At 41.9% G+C, this 26,476-nt stretch overlaps 2 protein-coding genes across 5 annotated transcripts in view; one reads left to right on the top strand and one right to left on the bottom strand.

The window, feature by feature from the left end:
- Positions 1-13,916, bottom strand: part of cerk (ceramide kinase) — a 37,739-nt gene extending 23,823 nt beyond the window's left edge. The window contains exon 1 of one of the 2 annotated variants that reach the window (XM_029742840.1): positions 13,483-13,916. In XM_029742840.1, coding sequence (XP_029598700.1) covers positions 13,483-13,657 — 175 coding nt within the window. In that variant the 5' untranslated portion in view covers positions 13,658-13,916. The remainder of the gene's footprint in view (positions 1-13,482) is intronic. The other variant, XM_029742839.1, reaches the window with a different exon arrangement.
- Positions 13,917-20,996: 7,080 nt separating this feature from the next.
- tbc1d22a (TBC1 domain family, member 22a) overlaps positions 20,997-26,476 on the top strand; it is a 188,020-nt gene continuing 182,540 nt past the window's right edge. For all 3 annotated transcript variants that reach the window (XM_029742541.1, XM_029742545.1, XM_029742542.1), the window contains exons 1-4: positions 20,997-21,237; positions 22,164-22,220; positions 25,207-25,390; positions 25,557-25,785. In XM_029742541.1, the coding sequence (XP_029598401.1) occupies positions 21,176-21,237; positions 22,164-22,220; positions 25,207-25,390; positions 25,557-25,785 (532 nt within the window). In that variant the 5' untranslated portion in view covers positions 20,997-21,175. The remainder of the gene's footprint in view (positions 21,238-22,163; positions 22,221-25,206; positions 25,391-25,556; positions 25,786-26,476) is intronic.

Here is a 26,476-nt window from a genome sequence, read left to right on the forward strand (position 1 = left end):
GCCCCTGAACTCTCGTGTATTTTCTGCACTATGCAATGATATGGGCAGCGAACATGTAAAGCTTTTACAACATACAGAAGTGCGCTGGTTATCAAGGGGCAAAGTATTGACAAAAAAAAATTAATTGAGAGACAAGCTTAAAGTTCTTTACTGACCATAATTTTCACTTGTCTTACAGCTTGCATGATGACGAGTATCTCACACGACTGGCCTGTTTTTTTTTTCTTTCTCGCGCCTGAATGATCTGAATCTACAATTACAGGGACTCTCCGCAACTATATTCAATGTGTGGGACAAAATTGAGGATTTGATTAAAAAGTTGGAGCTCTTCTCTGTCTGGTCAACACACAGGTCTTTCCATCATTGTATGATTTTTTGTGTGCAAATGAACTTAAGCTAATGGACAATGTCAGATGTGATCGGGCTGTTAAGACACTGATGCCTTTTGCAACCACGTAACTATGTAAGATGGCTAAATAAAGAGCAAAATTATTGATTATATTATTATTTGTATCCTGGTCCTATAGGAGCTCTTTGTCACTTCCCACAAGACGGGTTGTGACAAAAACTCACACTGATTCTTATATTTAATAAATGTATCGTATAGTGCGTGTGTCACGGTTGTCGAAAGGAGAAGCGGACCAAAGTGCAGCATGTGTGTTGTTCCACATTTTATTTACTCTGTGAAACTATGCAATACATAAATAAACAGAATAAACAAAACAACAAACCGTGACGCAGAGGTGAAACATACACTACTCAAAATGAATCTCCCACAAACCCAGGTGGGACAAACACCAACTTAAATATGACCTCCAATTAGAGACAACGATGACCAGCTGCCTCTAATTGGAGATCATCTCAAACAAAGCCCAACATAGAAATACAAAACTAGAACATAACATAGAAAAACTAAACTAGAAAACCCCCGTCACACCCTGACCTACTCTACCATAGAAAATAACAGCTTACCATGGTCAGGACGTGACAGCGTGTGTGGCAGGCTTACAATGATGGCAAAAAACAACATTTGAGAGTGCGCTGACCCTGGTGCTAGTGGGGGTACGTAGCTGGAGGTTTAATGTTTGAAGGGGTACGGGACTATAAAAGGTTTTGGAACCACTGATCTAAACCATTTTTTAATAGTATAAAGAATACAACTGAACATAGCTGAATAAAAGGATATTTTCTCCTAACGATTTTTAAGGAAGTGTGCAAATGCCCATATTCTGTGTTGAGCGGTTAACAAAGAAACAGGTCCTCCTATATACTTCATTTACAGTTATTTATGCAACTTTAGTTGTGATACAAAAGTTGGCTATATGTTTCGATTTTGAATACATTCAAAGGCAACATGATTCGACTAATGATGATTTGAAAAAAGTTGCATAAAAGGCATGAGATCTGATTTGTTTCTTGCGCAGGCAGCACACATCATTCTTTCACAAGATAATATTCTCACCAGGCATCGAATTTCCTGGTGGTATCGGTATGTGTGGCTGTAATGCCTCCAAAAAAAAAAAAAAAACTGTGCCCTTGGGCTGAATATAATATTTATAATTCCCTTCTCCCGGCTGCCGTGCTCCAAAGCACCGCTCACTCACATGGCTCTCTCAGATCTCAATTCTTACTAGCCAATGCCATCACGTGATTGTGTCCTTCACACAAGCATCTCAGCTAAGAAGTAGGCTACAAGTGAAGACAGACACATCGGGGACGCAACTGCGCATGTCCCTCTTATCGAATTCCAAGGAGCATATTGAAGATGTCAGAAAAACTGTCCACATTTAGCCTACTTTTTGTCAGCCAACAAGATGAGTAGGCCTAACGAACAGCAAAAGCACTAGCCTATGTCAATCTACTATCCCCCATAGAACAAAAGTTGACCTATTCTATTGGTCAACATGCCCTTCTATACAAGAAATAAAATATTCCAAACATACTCTGGGACAGTTGTGGGATGCGATAGATTCCCCTCCCCCACAACTTTTTAAAATGTATTTAAAGCAATAATGATGCAACAGAACGTTTAGCTTAAAATGTTGATAAACTATTTCTTCACATAAGTGCAGCAATGAACACACGGCAGTAGGTTATAAGGGCGAATGTTTCAAAATGAAATACATTTGTGGGAAAACACTGTCCTCAAAAGTGACCACAAATGCAATTACACATGTAATGGTTTATTATAGAGGTGAATTTTTATGGTGAAAATTGTCTTCCCCAAACTTGAAACTCACACGCCGCCTATGTATGCCAGTTAGGCTCTACACCGGTGTTAAAACGGATTCATGTGCTTCATTTTAATAAGTTATTTGGACACTTTAGTTGTGATACAAACCTTACAAAAACACATAGGCCTATGGGCTGGGCTACATGAGGTGTGATACAAACCTTATTAAAACATACACAGTGAGGGAAAAAAGTATTTGATCCACTGCTGATTTTGTACGTTTGCCCACTGACAAAGAAATTATCAGTCTATAATTTTAATGGTAGGTTTATTTGAACAGTGAGAGACAGAATAACAACAACAAAAATCCAGAAAAACACATGTCAAAAATGTTATAAATTGATTTGCATTTTAATGAGGGAAATAAGTATTTAACCCCCTCTCAATCAGAAAGATTTCTGGCTCCCAGGTGTCTTTTATACAGGTAACGAGCTGAGATTAGGAGCACACACTTAAAGGGAGTGCTCCTAATCTCAGCTTGTTACCTGTATTAAAGACACATGTCCACAGAAGCAATCAATCAATCAGATTCCAAACTCTCCACCATGGCCAAGACCAAAGAGCTCTCCAAGGATGTCAGGGACAAGATTGTAGACCTACACAAGGCTGAAATGGGCTACAAGACCATCGCTAAGCAGCTTGGTGAGAAGGTGACAACAGTTGGTGCGATTATTCGCAAATGGAAGAAACACAAGAACTGTCAATCTCCCTAGGCCTGGGGCTCCATGCAAGATCTCACCTCGTGGAGTTGCAATCATCATGAGAACGGTGAGGAATCAGCCCAGAACTACACGGGAGGATCTTGTCAATGATCTCAAGGCAGCTGGGACCATAGTCACCAAGAAAACAATTGGTAACACACTACGCCGTGAAGGACTGAAATCCTGCAGCGCCCGCAAGGTCCCCCTGCTCAAGAAAGCACATATACATGCCCGTCTGAAGTTTGCCAATGAACATCTGAATGATTCAGAGGACAACTGGGTGAAAGTGTTGTGGTCAGATGAGACCAAAATGGAGCTCTTTGGCATCAACTCAACTCGCCATGTTTGGAGGAGGAGGAATGCTGCCAATGACCCCAAGAACACCATCCTCACCGTCAAACATGGAGGTGGAAACATTGGGGTTGTTTTTCTGCTAAGGGGACAGGACAACTTCACTGCATCAAAGGGACGATGGTTGGGGCCATGTACCATCAAATCTTGGGTGAGAACCTCCTTTCCTCAGCCAGGGCATTGAAAATGGGCCGTGGATGGGGATTCCAGCATGACAATGACCCAAAACACACGGCCAAGGCAACAAAGGAGTGGCTCAAGAAGAAGCACATTAAGGTCCTGGAGTGGCAAGTCTCCAGACCTTAATCACATAGAAAATCTTTGGAGGGAGCTGAAGGTTCGAGTTGCCAAACGTCAGCCTCAAAACCTTAATGACTTGAAAAGATCTGCAAAGACGAGTGGGACAAAATCCCTCCTGAGATGTGTGCAAACCTGGTGGCCAACTACAAGAAACGTCAGACCTCTGATTGCCAACAAGGGTTTTGCCACCAAGTACTAAGTCATGTTTTGCAAAAGGGTCAAATACTTATTTCCCTCATTAAAATGCAAATCATTTTATAACATTTTTGACATGCGTTTTCCTGGATTTTTGTTATTGTTATTCTGTCTCTCACTGTTCAAATAAACCTACCATTAAAATTATAGACTGATCATTTCTTTGTCAGTGGGCAAACGTACAAAATCAGCAGGGGATCAAATAATTTTTTCCCCTCACTGTAGGCCTATGGGCTAGGCTACATGAGGTGTGATACAAACCCAATCAAAACATATAAGCCTATGGACTAGGCTACATGAGGTGTGCGACTATGAATAGAAAAAAGTTGCAAAAAAAAGGCATGTGCTGTTTCTTGCCTTACTGTATGATCTCAAGTGATAGGCTAATATTACCACCCATCAGACTATTCTTAATTTAATATTGTCTTTACATATACTAAATAATATGTCTGTGAAATTTGTTTTAATTTAGAATGGAGCATTATCACGCACCTGTCTCAGAACAGGGGCATAAGGAATGCCAGGTAGGCTATACTCCTGTTGTAAAGTGAAGCAATCTGCTTAATATTAGGAAAGTTGTTAAATATAGTAGGCCTAGCCTATAGAGAGCTGATGGGATCTTTTAATATGTTTCACAAAAAATGTTCTCATGCAATTGCATAGAAATGTTGCGCAACATGAGCTCATTTGAAGTGTTTGATTTGACTTTCGAAAAAACATTTGCATTGATGTCAGAGTGATTAGAGGGACAATAGAGTACGAAGTTCCATGCAGTGAGCAAGTTTTAATAATGACAGCAGCAGCAGAGCTTGGAGAAGCCTAGTTACCATGACTAAATGGTCATGTGGAATTTGACTGTGGTCATAACTCATGACCGCCGGTGTGGCGGTAATGCGGTCACCATAACATCCCTAATGTAAATGTAATAAACTTTGCCCGCAGTCTCCCATAATGTAGTCAGGCGGCATTCTGACAGACCGGATTCCTGCACTGTACTGTATGCACAAACAGAACATACTGTATTGTTTTGGATTCTCCTTCACGCCCCAGATCTACCCCTATACAAATAGGCCAAAAGGCCAAACTCACAGCTAAAATAAGTTTCCTGTAAGTGCAGATTTTGGACCAGCTAACCCTCCAACGATTCTAACCATAACTACTGTGGGAAAATGACAACATGCAGTCATTCTAAAATTCCCATTAGTGGATCCTACTTCCTTTAGCTACCCTGAGGTCATGGAAAGGCAATATATGCACAGCTGTACTGCACAGGCTCAATGTTAATTTACTATATTGACTCAGTCATAAGTAAAGATCTGGAGGGGATGATGACGTGGCAGGGCCTACTATGCTTTTAATACGGCAGTGTCTCTCTCCCTCACTACTGTACTGTGCTCTCAACACTGTACAGTATTGTGCTGGACAATACTGTACCATCCAAACATACGTCCATTATACACTATATATACAAAAGTATGTGGACACCCCTTCAGATTAGTGGATTAGGCTATTTCAGCTACACCTGTTGCTGAAAGGTGTATAAAAAAAAAATCATAGTCATGCAATCTCCATAGACGAAGACTGGCAGTATAATAGCCTTCCTGAAGAGCTCAGTGAATTTCAATGTGACAGTGAAGGTGGCATCCTTCACTGTCATAGGATGCCACCTTTTCAAAAAGTCAGTTCATAAAATGTCTGCCCTGGTCAACTGTATGTGCTTTTATTGTGAAGTAGCAACGTCTAGGAGCAACAACTGCTCAGCCGTGAAGTGGAAGGCCACACAAGCTCACAGAATGGGACCGCTGAAGCGCGTAAAAATCTTCAGTTGCAACACTCACTACTGAGTTCCAAACTGCCAATGGAAGCAACGTCAGCACAAGAACTGTTAATTGGTAGCTTCATGAAATGGGTTTCCATGGCCAAGCAGCAGCACATGATCACCATGCACAATGCCAGACATTGTCTTGAGTGGTGTGAAGCTCATCGCCATTGGACTCTGGAGCAGTGGAAACACGTTCTCTGGAGTGATGAATCACACTTCACCACCTGGCAGTCCAACAGACAAATCTGGGTTTGGCATATGCCAGGAGTACACTACCTACCCCAATGCATAGTGCCAACTGTAAAGTTTGCTATAGGAAGAATAATGGTCTGGGGCTGGTTTTCATGGTTCGGGCTAGGCCCCCTAGTTCCAGTGAAGGGAAATCTGAACGCTAAAGTAAGCAATGACATTCTAGACCATTCTGTGCTTTAAACTTTGCCTTCTACACCTTCATTTCCCAACAATTTATTTACTGAGGCAAGCCAGTACAATGACGGCCTACCAAAAGGCCTCCTGCAGGGACGGGGGCTGGGATTAAAAAAAAAAATCTATATATATATATATATATGAAATAAAATGGACAAAACACACATCACGACGAGAGACAACACTACATAGAGACCTAAAACAACAACATAGCAAGGCAGCAACACAACATGGTAGCCACACAACATGGTACAAACATTATTATTGGGCACAGACAACAGCACAAAGGGCAAGAAGGTAGAGACAACAATACATCACGCAAAGCATCCACAACTGTCATTAAGAGTGTCCATGATTGAGTCTTTGAATGAAGAGATTGAAACTGTCCAGTTTGAGTGTTTGTTGCAGCTCGTTCCAGTGGCTAGCTGCAGCAAACTGAAAAGAGGAGCGACCAAGGGATGCGTGTAGATATCTCATATAGGGGGGACTGAAGCCTAAGAGGGTTTTATAAATAAGCAACAACCAGTGGGTCTTGCGACGGGTATACAGAGATGACCAGTTTACAGAGGAGTATAGAATGCAGTGATGTGTCCTATAAGGAGCATTGGTGGCAAATCTGAAGGCCGAATGGTAAAGAACATCTAGCCGCTCGAGAGCACCCTCACCTGCGATCTATAAATTATGTCTCCGTAATCTAGCATGGGTAGGATGGTCATCTGAATTAGGGTTAGTTTGGCAGCTGGGGTGAAAGAGGATGATTACGATAGAGGAAGCAACGCATAGCCTAGCCTGCAGCTTTGATGTGCTGAGAGGACAGTGTACCATCTAGCCATACACCCAAGTACTTGTATGAGGTGACTACCTCAAGCTCTAAACCCTCAGAGGTAGTAATCACACCTTGGCGAGAGGGGCATTCTTCTTACCAAACCACATGAGCTTTGTTTTGGAGGTGTTCAGAACAAGGTTGAGGGTAGAGAAAGCTTGATGGACACTAAGAAAGCTGTGTTGTAGAGCATTTAACACAAAATCCGGGGAGGGGCCAGCTGAGTAGAAGACTATCAGCTGCATATAAATGGATGAGAGAGCTTCCTACTGCATGAGCTATGTTGTTGAGGTAAATTGATAAGAGTGTGAGGCCTAGGATTGAGCCTTGGGGTACTCCCTTGGTGACAGGCAGTGACAGAGACAGCAGATCTTCTGACTTTATACACCGCACTCTTTGAGAGAGGTAGTTAGCAAACCAGCCTAAAGACCCCTCAGAAACACCAATTTTCCTTAGCCGGCCCACAAGAACGGAATGGTCTACCCTATCAAAAGCTTTGGCAAGGTCAATCAAAATAGCAGCACAATATTGCTTAGAATCAAGGGCAATGGTGACATCATTGAGGACCTTTAAGGTTGCAGTGACACATCCATAACCTGAGCGGAAACCAGATTGCATACCAGAGAGAATACTATAGACATCAAGAAAGTCAGTTAGTTGATTATTGACAAGTTTTCCAACACTTTAGATAAACAGGGCAAAATAGAAATAGGCCTATATCAGTTAGGATCAGCTTGATCTCCCCCTTTAAATAACAGACAAACTGTGGCTGACTTCCCAGCAATGGGAACCTCCCCAGAAAGGAGAGACAGGTTAAAAAAGGTCAGAGATAGGCTTGGCAATGATAGGGGCAGCAACCTTAAAGAAGAAAGGGTCTAAACCATCTGACCCAGATGTTTTTTGGGGGTCTAGTTTATGGAGCTCCTTTTGCACCTCGGACTCAGTGACTGCCTGTAGGTAGAAACTTTGTAGTGGAGCAGAGGAAAAAGAGGGAGGAGCATCAGGGATAGTCACATTAGAAGGGGTGGGAGATGAGGAAATGTTGGACGGGCAAGGAGGCATGGCTGAATCAAATAGGAATCCTTACTTAATGAAGTGGTGAGCTCAGCCATGTGCTTCTTGTCAGTAACAACCACATCATCAACTTTAAGGGACATGGGTAGCTGTGAGGAGGAGAATTTATTCTCCAGGTCTTTAACCATTTTCCAGAACTTCTTGGGGTTAGACCCACAGAGAGAGAACTGCCCCTTAAAGTAACTAACTTTGGCCTTCCGGACAGCCTGAGTGCACTTATTTCTCATTTGCCTCAACGAAAGCCAGTCAGCCTGAGTATGCATGAGCCGAGCCTGTCGCCAAATGCAATTCTTGAGGTGGAGTAACTCTGCAAGATCACAGTCGAACCAGGGGCTGAACCTGTTTTAAATTCTAATTTTCTTTATGTGGGTGTGTTTGTCAACAATACCACTGAAAACATCAAAAGAAGGTCCAAGCGTCTTCGACAGAGGGGATCAAACTGATTCTATACCATTTTACAGAGGACAGTTCATTAAGGAAGGCTTGCTTGCTCATTGTAGTTTTTTAGCAAGCGTCTATGACAAATCAGGACAGGTCTTATCACTGAGCAGCCATTACGAACACAGGCTCTAAAACAGTGATCACTAAGGTCATTACAGAAAACACCACACTGATACCGATCAGGATTATCTGTGAGGATAACAAAGAAGAGCAGCCTTTTCTGGGTGTTTGGAGTCATACCTTGTGGGATTGGTAATAATCTGAGAAAGATTTAGGGAGTCCCATTGCTTTAGGACTTGGTCAGGTGGTTTAAGCATGTCCCAGTTTAGGTCACCTAGCAGGACAAATTCAGACTTGGTGTAAGGGGCCAGGAGAAAGCTTAGGGCAGGTAGGGTACAGGCCGGTGTTGATCGAGGATGATCGCACCCAGCAACCATCAACAATGAGCTATTTGAAAGCTTAATACTTAAAACCAGCAAATATAGTACAATACAGACTCAAAGCATTCATATGACACACAATTTTATAAGCTCCTATGAGCTTCATATGTTGGTGCTCATGGGTCCTTTTCGAAGGAAATGCCCTAATGCGTTATTAGCCAGGTTAACACCCTGACTCCCCCGCCCCTTTTTTAGTTTACAGATAAGGACAGTGACCCTTGTTGTCAGTGTGCTAGTCGAGGGTGTGTGTGTGTGTGTGTGCGCACGTTTGATATTGCTGCCATGGGTGAACATTGACCTGAGAGCTTTAAAGGGTTATTAAAAGGCCATTTGGTTCCACTTAGAGAAAGGCCAATGGCAGTGTGCAATGTTAAGTGATGATAATCACTGTACTTACTGGTGTAATAGGATGGTAAAGACCTCATTCACTTGAATAAACAAAGCCAGGGATGCTTTGTCAGATATTAGTGCTTTAAGTTATTCTTTAGATTTAATGATGTCATTAAAACTCCACACATTTCCTGTTAACAAACTATAGTTTTGGCAAGTCGGTTAGGACATCTACTTTGTTCATGACACAAGTAATTTTTCCAACAATTGTTTACAGACCGATTATTTCACTTATAACTCACTGTATCACAATTCCATTGGGTCAGAACTTTACATACACGAAATTGACTGTGCCTTTAAACAGCTTGGAAAATTCCATAAAATTATGTCATGGCTTTAGAAGCTTCTGATATGCTAATTGACACCATTTGAGTCAATTGGAGGTGTACCTGTGGATGTATTTCAAGGCCTACCTTCAAACTCAGTGCCTCTTTGCTTGACATGGGAAAATTAAAAGAAATCAGCCAAGACCTCAGAAAAAAAAATTGTAGACCTCCACAAGTCTGGTTCATCCTTGGGAGCAATAGCCAAACACCTGAAGGTACCATGTTCATCTGGACAAACAATAGTACAAAGTAAAATAGTACAAAAGTATAAACACAATGGGACCACGCAGCCGTCATACCGCTCAGGAAGGAGACGCCTTCTGTCTCCTAGAGATGAATGTACTTTGGCGCGAAAAGTGCCAATCAATCCCAGAACAACAGCAAAGGACCTTGTGAAGATGCTGGTGGAAACAGGTACAAAAGTATCTATATCCACGGTAAAACGAGTCATATATCGACATAACCTGAAAGGCCGCTCAGCAAGGAAGAAGCCATTGCCCCAAAACCGCCATAAAAAAGCCAGACTACGGTTTGCAACTGCACATTGTGGACAAAGATCGTACTTTTTGGAGAAATGTCCTCTGGTCTGATGAAACAAAAATAGAACTGTTTGGCCATAATGACCATTGTTATGTTTTGAGGACAAAGGGGGAGGCTTGCAAGCCGAAGAACACCATCTCAACCTTGAAGCACGGGGGTGGCAGCATCATGTTGTGGGGGTGCTTTGCTGCAGGAGGAACTGGTGCACGTCACAAAATAGATGGCATCATGAGGGAGTAAAATTATGTGGATATATTGAAGCAACATCTCAAGACATCAGTCAGGAAGTTAAAGCTTGGTTGCAAATGGGTCTTCCAAATGAATAATGACCCCAAGCATACTTCCAAAGTTGTGGCAAAATGGCTTAAAGACAACAAAGTCCAGGTATTGGAGTGGCCATCACAAAGCCCTGACCTCAATCCTATAGAAAATTTGTGGGCAGAACTGAAAAAGCGTGTACGAGCAAGGAGGCCTACAAACCTGACTCCGTTACACCAGCTCTGTCAGGAGGAATGGGCCAAAATTCACCCAATTTATTGTGGGAAGCTTGTAGAAGGCTATCCGGAACATTTGACCCAAGTAAAACAATTTAATGGCAATGCTGCCGAATACTAACAGAGTGTATGTAAACTTCTGACCCACTGGGAATGTGATGAAATAAATAAAAGCTGAAATAAATCACTCTACTATTATTCTGACATTTCACATTCTTAAAATAAAGTGGTGATCCTAACGGACGTAAGACAAGGAATTTTTACTAGGATTAAATGTCAGGAATTGTGAAAAACTGAGTTTAAATGTATTTGGCTAAGGTGTATGTAAACTTCCGACTTCAACTGTAGCAGTTGCATTTGGTAGGAAAACGTTATACATGTTGTTGAATGCAGCCATACCCTTGCTACACGAAACTGACATACTAACAAACACTTCAGTTACTCCCGCATGGTTTTGATAAAAGGCCAAATATGGTGACGGTAACTATTAAATATATATTTTTTAAAGTCATACTTTTTCATTCACTGCCACAGGTTGGTGCAAAACCATGGATATCATAGAGTAAATACACTGAAAAAAATATAAACAATTTAAAAAATGTTACTAGGTTAAAGTTCATATAAGCATATCAGTCAATTGAAATAAATACATTAGGACCTAATCTATGCATTTCACATGTCTGGGAATACAGATATGCATCTGTTGGTCACAGATACCTTAAAAAAATGTTAGGGGTGTGGATCAGAAAACCAGTTAGTATCTGGTGTAACTTCCATTTGCCTCATGCATTGTGACATCTCCTTCGCATAGAGTTGATCAGGCTGTTGATTGTGGCCTGTGGAATGTTTTCCCACTCCTCTTCAATGGCTGTACAAAGTTGATGGATATTGGCGGAAACTGGAACACGCTATCGTACACATCGATACAGAGCATACCAAACATACTCGACGGGGGACATGTCTGGTGAGTATGCAGGCCATTGAAGAACTGGGACATTTTCTGCTTCCAGGAATTGTGTACAGATCTTTGCAACATGGGGCTGTGCATTAGCATGCTGAAACATGAGGTGATGGCAGCGGATGAATGGCAAGACAATGGGCCTCAGGATCTTGTCACAGTATCTCTGTGCATTCAAATTGCCATCAATAAAATGCATTTTTGTTCGTTGTCCATAGCTTATGCCTGCCCATACCATAAACTCACCACCACCATAGGGCACTCTTAACATTATCAGCAAACCGCTCGCCCACGTCTGCCATCTGCCCGTAACAGTTGAAACTGGGATAATCTGTGAAGAGGACACTTCTCCAGCATTCCAGTGACCTTCGAAGGTGTGCATCTGCCCACTAAAGTCGGTTACGACACCAAACTGCAGTCAGGTCAAGACCCTGGTGAGGACGACGAGCACGCAGATGAGCTTCCCTGAGACAGTTTGTGCAGAACTTCATTGGTTGTGCAAACCCACATTCATCAGCTCTCCGGGTGGCCTGTCTTAGACGATCCCGCAGGTGAAGAAACTGGATGTGGAGGTCCTGGACTGATGTGGTCTGCGGTTGAGAGACCAGTTGGACGTACTGCCAAATTCTTTTAAACGACGTTGGAGGTGGCTTATGGTAGAGAAATCAACATTTATTTATCTGGCAACATCTCTGGTGGACATTCCTGCAGTCAGCATGCAAATTGCAAGCTCCCTCAAAACTTAGCATTGTGTTGCGTGACAAACTGCACATTTGAGTGGCCTTTTGTCCCCAGCACAAGGTGCACCTTTGTAATGATCATGCTGTTTAATCAGCTTCTTGATATGCCACACCTCTCAGATGGATGGATTATCGTGGCAAATGAGAAATGCTCATTAACAGGGATGTAAACAAATTTGTGCACAAAATCTGAGAAATTTGCTTTTTGTGCGTATGGAACATTTCTGGGATCTTTTATTTCAGCTCATGAAACATGGGACCAATACTTTACATGTTTCTTTTTTGTTTAGTATTTCAGATATGTTCCTGTTTATTGTAAATACCCCACAATTTAACTTGTACAGTGGCATAAAGTACTTTAGTAACAATACTTTAAAGCACAACTTATGTAGTTTTTTGGTTTATCTGTACTTCATTATTTATATTTTGTCAACTTTGACTTTTACTTCACTACATTCCTAAAGAAAATAATGTACCTTTTACACCATATATATTCCCTGACACCTAAAAGTACTCATTAATTTTGAACGCTTATCAGGACAGGAAAATTGTCAAATTCAGGCACTTATCAACAGAACATCCCAGGTCATCCCTACTGCCTCTGATCTGGCAGACTCACTAAAGAGAAGTGCTTCGTTTGTAAATGATGTCTGAGTATTGGAGTGCACTGCTGGCTATCAGTAAATTATAAAAAGAAAATGGTGCCATCTGGTTTGCTTAATATAAGGAATTTGAAATGATTTTTACTTTTGGTACTTAATTAAGAATATTTTAGCAATTACATGTACTTTAGATACTTAAGTATATTTCAAACCACATACTTTAGACTTTTACTCAAATAGTATTTTAATGACTGACTGACTTTATTTTCTATTAAGGAACACCTGTCAAACTCATTCCATGGAGCGCCAAGTGTTTGCGGGTTTTCGCTTATTTCATTGAGGTCACTAATCAGCAAAGAACTCCCCACACTGCTTGTCTTGGGCTTAACTGAAAATAAAAACCTGCAGACACTAGACCCTCCAATTGAATGAGGTTGACACCCCTGTATTAAGGTATCTTTACTTTTACTCAAGTATGACAATTGGGTAATTTTCCTAAACTGAATTTGTAATAGCAAAAATAACAACTTTGCTGTTACTACGGCTATCCAAATTAGCACTGGCCAATGAAACGGCTGGTCTGTCTAAAAACTAGACCTTATAATAATAGCCTTTCGTGTGCTTACCATCTTTAGAAATACAATTGAAGCTCGCAGAGCGTTTTCTCCTCGTCTCAATCTCCTTCCAAAATCCCAACATAACGCGGTTCAGAGTCACTTGTACAACTCTGTTCTCGTAAAAAAGTTGCGATGACAATAACGTTGGTTGATTTACCATAATGAAGAATTCACTTATAAGCATTGTTACAATGTGTAGTGTTTACAGCACACCGAGGTAAACACGTTGCATAAACTCATAATCGCTCAACAATGTTTTGCTGGCAGGCAAAGTGAGAGAGCGGGCGCGTTCGAGCAGATCATTTTTGTCTAGTCATTGAGCACTGTTGGATACCTTCTTTCAAAGTTATAATGGTTATAAAAAATGTCTGACTTGTGATTACATGTCGACTGCGTGAATGATAAAAATTGTGATTAAGGTCATGCAGTATGTTATGAAGTCCCTGCAATTGCTTTTCACCAACTGCATTGTGGGAGGCACTATTTGTCAATCAATCATTTGGGTGTTTTTGTTTGGCCCATGTGAGTGTGGGAAAATACATGACTGAAACAGGAAGCAACTTTGTAACATTTTAACGCTACAGGGGATACAAATGAAAAGTGATTTGAAACCTCTCTCAAACCAATTAATTATACACACGTTATGTTTCCAGTTTGAGTGTGTGATATGGGTGAATAGTAAAGTTTATTTTGACATTTATACAGACAAACGTGTGTATATATAGTATGTTGATAACGCCATGTTGATCTGAGCCTTACTGTTGGAAAACCACTACAGTGTCCGACTTTTGGCTGTGGCAGATACACCTCCCCTGTTTTTTTTTTTTTTTTACCTTTGTGAAGGGTAAAATCTACAGAATTTAGTCCACTCTTCGTAACTGATTTTAGTTTTGGGAAAACTGTATTGCTCAGTGGGGATTTTAGCTTGTAAATCTTGCTGGGGCAAACTCCCCAAAAACATTTTAGATGCATGCCAGCAAAGCCACTACACAATACGTTACATTACTTTTCATTCATTCATTGCATTATAACGGTGACAAAGGTGATATGCCTCCCTATATACATATACTTGGAATCACTGGCCACTTTAAAAATGGAACACTAGTCGCTTTAATAATGTGTAAATAATGTTTACATACTGTATTATATTCTACTGTATTTTAGTCAATGCCACTCCGACATTGCTCAATCTAATATTTATATATTTCTTAATTCCATTATTTTACTTTTAGATGTGTGTATTGTTGTGAATTGTTAGATACTACTACTACTACACTGTTGGAGCTAGGAACACAAGCATTTCTCTACACTCGCAATAACATCTGCTAAATATGTGTGTGATTTGATTTTAAAGGTACCACAAACTGTTTGGACCGACATAAAGATTTCTCAACAGCAGAGCTTTCTTTTCAGCATCATGGATTGACTCCTTAACACCTCTACACCTGGCTATCAGTGGAGCCTTGTCTGGCAGCGAAACAGTTCATTTAGTCTCATTTACTGCATTTTTAAAAGAAAACATAGCTGATATGGCTGACAATGGAGATGCACAAACTTTGGCATAAGGGAGCAACGAGCGGATAAGAGGCAATCTGTCATTTCAATTAAGACATTAATGAGCGAGTTAGGACAGACGTAGTCAATATAACTATTTCTTCAGCACTTTTGAAATGTACAGCGACAGAATTCAGAATATGGGCCGTTCTTACAGCATTCTCCCTGTACACAAAGTCAGAACCATAGGATATAAAAAGGGTGCATATACAGTGCATTAGGTTAGTTTTCAGACCCCTTTACTTTTTCCACATTTTGTTACAGCCTTTTTTTTAATGTCCTAATCACTTTGTTGAAGCACCTTTGGCAGAGATTATAGCCCCGGGCCTTCTTTGGTATGACGCTGCAAGCTTGGCACACCTGTATTTGGGGACTTCCACATACAGTACCAATCAATACTACTTACCCAACATTCAGGGCAGGTGTGGACCAGTGCTGCCTTGGCTGCAGTCCTGTGGTTCACTGCTGCTCCTTCTTAGCGGGACAGGCACAGGATGGCAACAACAACTGCACGAGTTACACCAGGAACGGCACAGCCATGGCATCAGTCATGAAGTTCAACTTCAACTTGAGAGTGGAGCATGCATTTAAATGGCTAGACAAATAAGGGGCTAATTTAGCCATCTAGACAGGCTAATGTTGCGAACTAAACTCAGCAAAAAAAGAAACGTCCCTTTTTCAGGACCCTGTCTTTCAAAGATAATTTGTAAAAATCCAAATAACTTAACAGTTCTTCATTGAAAAGTGTTTAAACACTGTTTCCCATGCGTGTTCAATGAACCATAAACAATAATGAACATGCACCTGTGTAACGGTCGTTAAGACACTAACAGCTTTCAGACGGTAGGCAATTAAGGTCACAGTTATGAAAACTTAGGACACTAAAGAGGCCTTTCTACTGACTCTGAAAAACACCAAAAGAAAGATGCCGAGGGTCCCTGCTCATCAGCGTGAACATGCCTTAGGCATGTTGCAAGGAGGCATGAGGACTGCAGATGTGGCCATGGCAATAAATTGCAATGTCCGCACTGTGAGAAGCCTAAGACAGCGCTACAGGGAGACAGGACGGACAGCTGATCGTCCTCGCAGTGGCAGACCACTTGAAACAAAACAAGCACAGGATCAGTACATCCGAACATCACACCTGCGGGACAGGCACAGGATGGCAACAACAACTGCCTGAGTTACACCAGGAACGCACAATCCCTCCATCAGTGCTCAGACTGTCCAAAATAGGCTGAGAGAGGCTGGACTGAGGGCTTGTAGGCCTGTTGTAAGGCAGGTCCTCACCAGACATCACCGGCAATAACGTCGCCAATGGGCACAAACCCACCATCGCTGGACCAGACAGGACTGGCAAAAAGTGCTCTTCACTGACAAGTCGCGGTTTTGTCTCACCAGGGGTGATGGTCGGATTCGTGTTTTTCGTCGAAGGACTGAGCTTTACATCGAAACCTGTATTTGGAGCGGGATCGATTTGGAGGGTCTGTCATGGTCTGGGGCGGTGTGTCACAGCATCATCGGACTGAGCTTGTTGTCATTGCAGGCAATCTCAATGCTGTACATTACAGGGAAGACATCCTCCTCCCTCATGTGGTACCCTTCCTGCAGGCTCATCCTGACATGACCCTCCAGCATGACATTGCCACTAGCCATACTGCTCGTTCTGTGCGTGATTTCCTGCAAGACAGGAATGTCAGTGTTTTGCCATGGCCAGCGAAGAGCCCGGATCTCAATCCCATTGAGCACGTCTGGGACCTGTGGATCGGAGGGTGAGGGCTAGGGCCATTCCCCCCAGAAATGTCCGGGAACTTGCAGGTGCCTTGGTGGAAGGGTAACATCTCACAGCAAGAACTGGCAAATCTGGTGTAGCCCATGAGGAGGAGATGCACTGCAGTACTTAATGCAGCTGGTGGCCACACCAGATACTGACTGTTACTTTTGACCTCCCCTTTGTTCAGGGACACATTATTCCATTTCTGTTAGTCACATGTCTGGAAATTGTTCAGTTTGTGTCTCAGTTGTTGAATGTTATGTTCATACAAATATTTACACATGTTAAGTTTGCTTAAAATAAATGCAGTTGACAGTGAGAGGACGTTTCTTTTTTTGCTGAGTTTAGCTAACCATGGTGGGCGGCCCTCTCTTGGCAGGTTTGTTGTGGTGCCATATTCTTTATATTTTTTAAGAATGGATTTAATGGTGCTCTGTGGGATGTTCAAAGTTTATTTTTTTTATAACCCAACCCTGATCTGTACTTCTCCACAACTGTTTCCATGACCTGTTTGGAGAGCTCCTTGGTCGTCATGCTGCCAGTTGCTTGGTGGTGCCCTTTGCTTAGTGGTGATAGTGGTGGGGCCTTTCAGAACAGGTGTATATATACTGAGATCATGTGACAGATCATGTTACACTTAGATTGCACACAGGTGGACTTTATTTAACTAATTATATGACTTCTGAAGGTAATTGGTTGCACCAGATCTTTTTTAGGGGATTCATAGCAAAGGGGGCAAATACATATGCCGCACCACTTTCCAGATTTTTATTTTGTAGAATTTTTTTAAACAAGTTATTTTTTACATTTCACTTCACCAATTTGGACTTATGTCCATTACATGAAATCCAAATAAAATCTATTTAAATTACAGGTTGTAATGCAACAAAATAGGAAAAACGCCAAGGGGGATGAATACTTTTGCAAGGCACTGTAGCTACTGCAGATAACAGGCATTTAGACAGATAACTCGCCCAAGACAGTTCACAGAATTGTCAATTTATTAATTACGAAATGTAGCTAACATGAGATAGTTTATCCATAGATTCTTGCCTTTGCCTCGATTCGGAAGTCTCATACAGATCATCATGTCCCTGGTGAGTGACGTGACGCTTGCTACAGGCATTTGTAGTTCTGTATGATAGCCCCATTAGCAGCAAATGGGGCTATCACAGGCAAATATATTGATTAAAGTTACCTTGTCCGAGAGAGAGATTTATACAGTTAACAAAATGTTATGCCAGGGTAAGCCTACACGAAACACAGCACTTATTTTTAGTAGAGTGTCACTTAGGGACCCTAGAGACCAGGGTCCCTAAGTGACCACTTATGTCTGGAACCAGCACACTACTGATCTTAACTGTTTGTTGCTGCTTTTGATCATTTTATCTGTCTATTTTAGTCATTTAGCAGACACTCTTATCCAGAGCAATTAGGGGTAAATGCCTTGCTCAAGAACGTATCGTAATATTTCACTCTAGTTGGCTCGGGGATTCAAACCAGCAAACTTTCAGTTACTGGCCCAATGCTCTTAACCACTAGACTACCTGCCGCCATGTACTGGAAATTATCATCTGTCATCATCTTCTTCGGTGGGGTTTATTGGCGGTTGGAATCCAACGTTATGGGGCATTACTATATTATGCTTCACCGAGTAGTGGCTGAACGACGACACGGATAATATAGATCTAGCGGGATTTTCCATGCACCGGCAGAACAGAGAAGCTGCGTCTGGTATGATGTCTATTTCTCAATAACATCTGGTGCGAGTTATTGCTCGCCTGAGGTAGAGTACCTTTTGATAAGCTGTAGACCACAATATCTACCAAGAGAGTTCTCATCTATATTATTCGTAGCCGTCTATTTACCACCGCAAACCGATGCTGGCACTAAGACCGCACACAACCAACTCTATAAGGCCATGAGCAAACAAGAAAATGGTCATCCAGAAGCGGCGCTCCTAGTGGCCGTGGACTTTAATGCAGGCAAACTTAAATCCGTTTTACCTCATTTCTACTAGCATGTCACATGTGCAACCAGAGGGAAAAAAATCTAGACCACATTTACTCCACACACAGAGATGCATACAAAGTTCTCACCCACCCTCCATTTGGCAAATCTGACCATAATTCTATCCTCCTGATTCCTGTTTACAAGAAAAAACTAAAGCAGGAAGTACCAGTGACTCGCTCAATAGTTAGATGACGCGGATGCTACGCTACAGGACTGTTTTGCGAGCACAGACTGGAATATGTTCCAAGATTCATCCAATGGCATTGAGGAGTATACCACCTCAGTCATCGGCTTCATCAATAAGTGCATTGACGACGTCATCCCTACAGTGACCGTACGTACATAGCCCAACCAGAATCCATGGATTAAGGCAACATCCGCATCAAGCTAAAGGCCAGAGCTGCTGCTTTCAAGGAATGGGACACTAATCCGGACACTTATAAGAAATCCCTCTATACCATCAAACAAGCAAAGCGTGAATACAGGATTAAGATTGAATCCTTCTACACCGTCTCCGGCGCTCGTCGGATGTGGTAGGGCTTGAAAACTATTATGGACTACAAAGGGAAACCCAGATGCGAGCTGCCCAGTGACACGAGCCTACCAGACAAGCTAAATGCCTTTTATGCTTGCTTTAAGGCAATCAACACTTAAGCATGCTTGAGAGCACCAGCTGTTCTGGACGACTGTGTGATAACGCTCTCGGTAGCCAATGTGAGCAAGACCTTTAAACAGGTTAACTTTCACAAAGCCGTGGGGCCAGACGGATTAACAGGATGTGTACTCAAAGCATGCACGGATTATCTGGCAAGTGTCTTCACTGACCTTTTCAACATCTCCCTGACGGAGTCTGTAATACCTACATGTTTCAAGCAGTCCACCATAGTCCCTGTGCCCAAGGAAGCAAAGGTGTCCTGCCTAAATGATTACCGCCCTGTAGCACTCACGTCGGTAGCCATGAAGTGCTTGAAAGGCTGGTCATGGCTAACATCAACAGCATCCTCCCGGATATTCTAGACCCACTCCAATTCACCTCCGTCCAAACAGATCCACAGATGACTCAATCTCAATCGCACTCCACACTGCACTTTCCCACCTGGACAAAAGGAACACCTATGTGAGAATTCTGTTAATTGAGTACAGCTCAGCGTTTAACACCATTGTGCCCTCAAAGCTCATCACTAAGCAAAGGACCCTGGGACTAAACACCTCCCTCTTCAACTGGATCCTGGACTTCCTGACGGGCCACCCCCAGGTGGTAAGGGTAGGTAACAACACATCTGACATGCTGATCCTCATCACTGGGGCCATTCAGGGGTGTGTACTTAGTATTTATTTACTTACATTTTTAGGGGGTTTAGTTGGTAAATATTTTCTTAACTCTTCTTGAACTGAACTGTTGGTTAAGGTCTGGTAAGTAAGCATTTCACAGTAAGGTCTACAGTTTGATACATTTTTTATTTAACCTTTATTTATCTAGGCAAGTCAGTTAAGAACAAATTCTTATTTACAATGACAGCCTAACCCCGACAAACCTGGACAAAGCTGGGCCAATTGTGCGCCGACCTATGGGACTCCCAATCCCGGCCGGTTGTGATACAGCCTGGAATCGAACCAGGGTCCGTAGTGGCGCCTCTAGCACTGAGATGCAGTGCCGTAGACCGTGCGCCACTCAGGAGCCAATTTGATTGATTTGATTTCTGCCACATTCTGTACTGGAGTGTGGGCCAGAGACAGGGAGAAACTAAATCCTACTTGCCAGCTCATCTGCCATCCACACTGACCGTTTATATTATACCTCGTTCAAGTACTAGTCTGCATAAGGAAACTTGGAAATGTCCGACATGCTAAATTGTTGTAGTTAATCACGTGCTGGGTTCAATGAAGTCGGACATTTCCGAGTTTCCTCGTTCCGACTAGGACTTGAACGCGGTATTATACCTCAGCGACATTTACTGGGTTCACAAAGCTAGTCGGAACTATGAAACTTGGACATTTCTGACTTCCTGTTTCGTTGAACGCGGCACGGAGAAAACTATAACCAATAAGCCTGTCGGACAATTCAGAGTTTCTAGTTCCGACGAGCACATGAACGCAGCAACTGACACATTTGAAGATGACGTCAACCGCGTCTCAAATCACATACGGTAGATCGTACTTGTGATTGGGCGATTGCTAGGCATTGTGAAACTGACCAATCCCTACAGCGCTTGCTCAGAGTAACGCAGATCCAACATGGTGGCGTTCTGAGTTTTGGAGGAGGGAACTGGGTGTAAATAAACACGCTTTAGACTTTCAAAAAACTTTAGGTAACAACATTCGCATTTTTGTGTATGTGACATATTGTACCGGGGAAAGAAAATGTCAACTGACGGAAACAAGAAACAATTCTGGAAAAGAAACACAGCTAAGGTCCCTGGCAGGTATAAGTGACGTGTTCCTTCTTGCTAGCTACATTTGCTCACTGCTTGTTAGCTTGATAGCTAGCTCCGTTGCACTATTACATTCGAAAATACAGGTCACACTGACTGTAACGTTGAAACATTTAGTTTTTAATACATCAATAACTATGTATTGCTTCATGTCATACTTTCTGGGGTTGTCAAACGTGCGCATGCTCTTGCCTCAGTTATTCTAGAGACCATGTCACCAGCCGCTAACTAAATGCTTGTAGTATAAGTTCGTCGTTTGGTATTCAGCTAGCTTAGCTAGCCAAGCCTAGCATTCATTGCTGGCCAGTTTGTTAACTTTCTAAGGTTTTCATTTAGCTAGCTGTTAGCCTTTTCTGATTGAACTGACTCGTTGTCAGAGTGTATTGTCAACATACCAACAATGAAATATCAAGACGACGTATTGAACTTATTTCTGATGTGTAGCTAAGTTTAAAGTAACTTTACATTTAGGCTCCAGGTCGCTAACTTTCTAAGTTTTTAATTTAGCTAACTAGTAGCCTTTTCTGATTGAACTGACTCGTTGTCAGAGCGTATTGTCAACATAACGTTACCAGCAATGAATTTAACACGATGACTTATTGAACTTATTTATGATGTGTAGCCAAGTTAAGTAACTTTACATTTAGGCTAGATAGCTACATGCTCATCAAATAATCTAATGCGGCATCATATTGCCAACTACTGTTGACAGCTGATTTCAACTGAAACTTAAGTAAACAAAAGTTGGTCTGCTCAATGAATTTGCTCATTATTGGATTGCACTTTAACTTAATCAAGGCATTAGTTGACAGAGACATGTTATCCACTGTTTACTATAACACACTGTAATACAGTAATTCAGTAGATTTCTTGTCAAAGCATAGCAATAGGTCATTGTGTTTTTTCCCTCTCCACAGCATACAACATGTGTATGGTGCTCAACATCCTCCTTTCGACCCTCTTCTGCATGCTAAGTAAGTTTCTGATTAGTTGAACGGTATAGGTCCAACAGTATGTCTGAGTCCCAAATGGCTCCCCATTTCCTTCTAGTGTTGCACGATATAGGGAATAACATGCCATTTGGGACATATTCTATAATGAATGAATGAATGGTGACTGTTGCTCTCTGGTATGTAGGTAGCTTTAGTCCTTTGATTGGGGATTTAAGATGGCCATTTAGGTTGGAGGAGTGAACTGACCTGAAAATCCAGTTTTTTAACTTTCAGGATTTTGGTACACCAGAAGTTGAACTTTTGTTGCAGACATATCCAGATGATGCTGCATACCATTTTGCGCAATGACACTGTCTGTGTGATTGACGAGTTAGGAGTATTGTAATTACAGAAACACTGCATGTCCTTGTTTGACTGTCTTTTTAAGCACCCGTTTGACTTGATTGAGGATAGGGAATTATGTCCGCTCCACTTTAGCCTGGGTGTCTAACTGTTTAATCAGCACTAGCTACATCGTTTCCTTGCCAATATAGAACAGCAAATTGGCATAAGGGCAATTCCACGGTAATACAATTATGCTTTGACTCAGTTTTTTCACTTTCAAATGTATGCCAAACAAAAAATACATTGATTTCAAAGTTCACCAAACCATACAAATCTCTGCACAATGACTTTGGTAATGGAATTACGATAAAATCTCCCTCATGTTTTTAATGAGACCACGTTGTCCATAAAGTCAGATGTTATTGCTCCGAATTAAGATTCAAAGATGTCTGCAGAAATAATGGCGTCAGCTAATTTTTTACAAGTTTAACATCACAGTGGAGGACAGTGCAGTACAATACAACAGAGTTCAGTAGAGTATGGTACTGTATTGTACTGTCCTATATTATACTGTACTATTGTATATAACTTTACTCTACTGTGCTCTACTCACTGTACTGCCCTGTGCTATCCAAACTTACGTCTATGATAGGTTCAGATTTGGCCAGTGCATTTTGTCTATGGATGTTAACATCAAGGCCAGGGTGGCCTGACCAAATGTGAACAACTTTTCAATGTCCATGAACGTCCGGTCTTGGTCATTGCTCAGTGGGTGAGGATGCTGGTTACAGTAAATTGAAAGAGAGAGGGCTCATGGATAGGTGTCAGTAAGAGCTGGAAGAGGTGACATTAACTGGGTGGTAATTCTGCTACCAATTTGGTAACGGATTGCGAGTTTTAATAATTAGTAAACTAAATTGAAATCAGTAAATTCACTCTAACTAACTGGTAGGTCTACCATTACTTGTTACATTATCCTCCCTCATGAGGGAGAGAAATGAAAAAATATCTTCATATGTGTTTTTTTGGTAACAGAATTACAAGGCACAAGACAATATTTCTTAAACTTCCGGTAAACAATTTCTCCAATACTAAATATAAGGATTGATATAAGTTGGCATACATCGACATTATTGTGTTTTGATGTATTTCTAATACCGTTTAAGATTGTTTTTGGTAGATGTTTTCTAAGACCCCTTTTCCATCTGTTTATCCAGAAATCAAAGCCTTTAATTATGCCACATTTTTTATATGGAAAATGTATGCCTTAATTTTGCCAAAATATATTCTCTTAGCTTTCAGTTGACACAATTTTATATGCGCCTATGAACTTCACATGTTGGTGCTCATGGGTCCTTTTCAATGGAAATGCTCTAAAGCAGAGACAGATTTGGCACCTAGAAGGGCTTACTTCTCAGGCTGTGGCACCCACTATATATTTTCTTATGATCTGTCCTATCCCCATTTGACATCTGTTAGATTAACTCACACAGACCCAAGGTAGGCTTAATCAAATACTCTATATAGGGAAACATAAGAATATTCTCTCTACTGGCTCTTTGGGCTGTGCAGCACAGTCCAGTCCAGTCTAGCACAGTTCTGAAACTCCACCCATCTGCTCACGTACCAGTATACCAAGTATATTCTCCCAACTGTTGGTTGTGGGTTGACAAGGAGGGAGCGGAAACAGATGAAACGGCTCATCTTCAGTAATAGGCTTTGGTTGCTTTCCCGTTAGATTAAAGTGCAGCAAGTCTAATCACGTGGCTGATGTCCACAGAGGGGTTTATTTCATTTACTTGTTATTGTTAGGCTGACTTCCATAGTTATATCACCTGTCATGAGTGGGCAAGTCACAGGTAGAGACATATTGAACTTGGCTTTGCTTTTGTTATGCTAATGCTTGGTTTTGAATGAAAATAATAAGATGGAAAGGAAGGGTCCCCTCTCCCCCTCTCCTTTCACCCGTGCTGCTTTTCAATCTCTGGTGCACACCTGAGTCCCATGGACATGAGAGGACAAAGTATAAATTAAATTGGCTTTTTATTACATTTTTCCCCCTGAAGAAAACGTCTCTCATACACAAAGGAAGGTTTTCTGTGAGAAATAGTTTTTAATTGATTTAATCTGCGCTGTGATTGTGTACCTTTTACAATAACCTTTTTGAAATAATTTAAATAGATGCTGACTCATTGATTGTCCTTGTGGAATGTTTTTGTGATCATTTTTGTCAAATTTCTTTCATTATCGCCATTCAGTTTTTCCCCCCAACATTATCGTCAGTCAGTTCTTTTCAACATCGGCTTGCTGCGTCAACGTGAGAATATCCACCTGTAGCCTGTATATAGGGCACTTTGGCTGAAGTAGGCACTTTTTGGCCAACCGTATTTGGCATTTGAATCTTAATGCCATTGAATGAACAGTTGAGGGATGTTTGTGAAGTGGCCCTTCCAGAGTGAATTTGTCTCCCAGTCCTAATCTTTCTTGGCCCTTCTGTTCATCCTTTCTAAGTTTTACACCTGTCATTCAATTCACCATTATTTCCAACCTCTTCCACCTTCCGCTAAAAAATAACATGAATTGAAAATACATGTATAATTTTGGCCTTTTGGTGTCTTCTTTAATGCTTTAATGCTTTAGATGACTTCTAGTACCCTAAACTTCTCATCTTTCTCCATCTTAGTCTAATCAAAGCGGGCAACAAGCCCCAGATGACACCGGGAGGGAAGCCAAAGAAAGCCACCACCTTCCAGGAGTTTGAGAGCATCACCAGCGATGCCTGGGACGTGGGGGACGACGATGACGAGCTGCTCGCCATGGCCGCACAGAACCTCAACATCGAGGTTGTCATGGAAACCGCCAACCAGGTGATTCTATGACTTAAACATACACAGCAGTCAGTCATCCTTGGGTGTTTCAAAGGCCTTTATGTACTCATAAGCCCTGTTTATATTAACTTATACACCCTTATAATACATTAAGCTGTTTTTAAGGAGTTACATTTTTTTATATATTGTTATTGTCATTGTGCAGGTGATCGAGAACCACAGCAAGCAGCAGGAGAAGCAGAGACAGGACGATGCCGACACGTCAGAGCTGGAGGACCGAGAGGAAGAGGAGGCGCATGAGGAAGAGGTGGAAGAGCAGGGGGAGGAAGGGGAGGAATCGACCCCTGAGGTGTCGTTTGCTTGTGAGCCCAGCCCGCTCAGTGATGGCAGACTGGTGAAGTCACTGAGTGAGGCCCCCATCGGATCACCTAAGGGTAAATAGACATCTGTCGCACGTTTCTCTCTTCTCAGTCTCTCTTCCCCCCCCTCTATCCATCAATCAACAAACAGACAAACAAATTTGAGCGTCAGGTGAGATGACAGATGTGAGGAACAACTTCCTAACAAGGAAGGAATCTTGAAAGGAGGATCCCCACTCCATAGGGCCCATCATCTCCTCTGTCTTCAGTCTCCACCCACTCCTTCTATACACAATATTTCCTCTCCCCCTGCCTCTGCTCTGAGCCTGCTAGGCTTTTCATGTTCATTTGTTAGTGTGGTAGCAGCAGCAGAGGGTGGTGTTTGTCTTGTGCAGTAGGGAACATCTGCCTGCTGTCTGTGGTGGTGCAGGAGATAAGACAGCAGCCCGTAGCAGCGCTAACTCCAGTATTATCTCCATGGAGGAGACACTGGCAGAGCAGACACTGTCTGGTGTCTGCTCCATTCATCTGTGTTGATCAGTACACACATTTTATTTATTTATTTATCACGCACACACACAAAAAAAGTCAGACCCGCGAATCTGACGTGTTCACCCACTGACCCCTACTCACACACTGCCCTTCCTGCTGGGAGAGACCTCATATTGTCTCTGATTGTTCTGCTCTCTATTGTAGTGTTTGGGTAAAATATAAATCATGGTGATAATGCAGTGCAGGTTGAGCTACCCACTCTGTTCTTTGCCTG

Source organism: Salmo trutta, chromosome 40, assembly GCF_901001165.1.
Source record: "Salmo trutta chromosome 40, fSalTru1.1, whole genome shotgun sequence".
NCBI lineage: Eukaryota > Metazoa > Chordata > Actinopteri > Salmoniformes > Salmonidae > Salmo > Salmo trutta.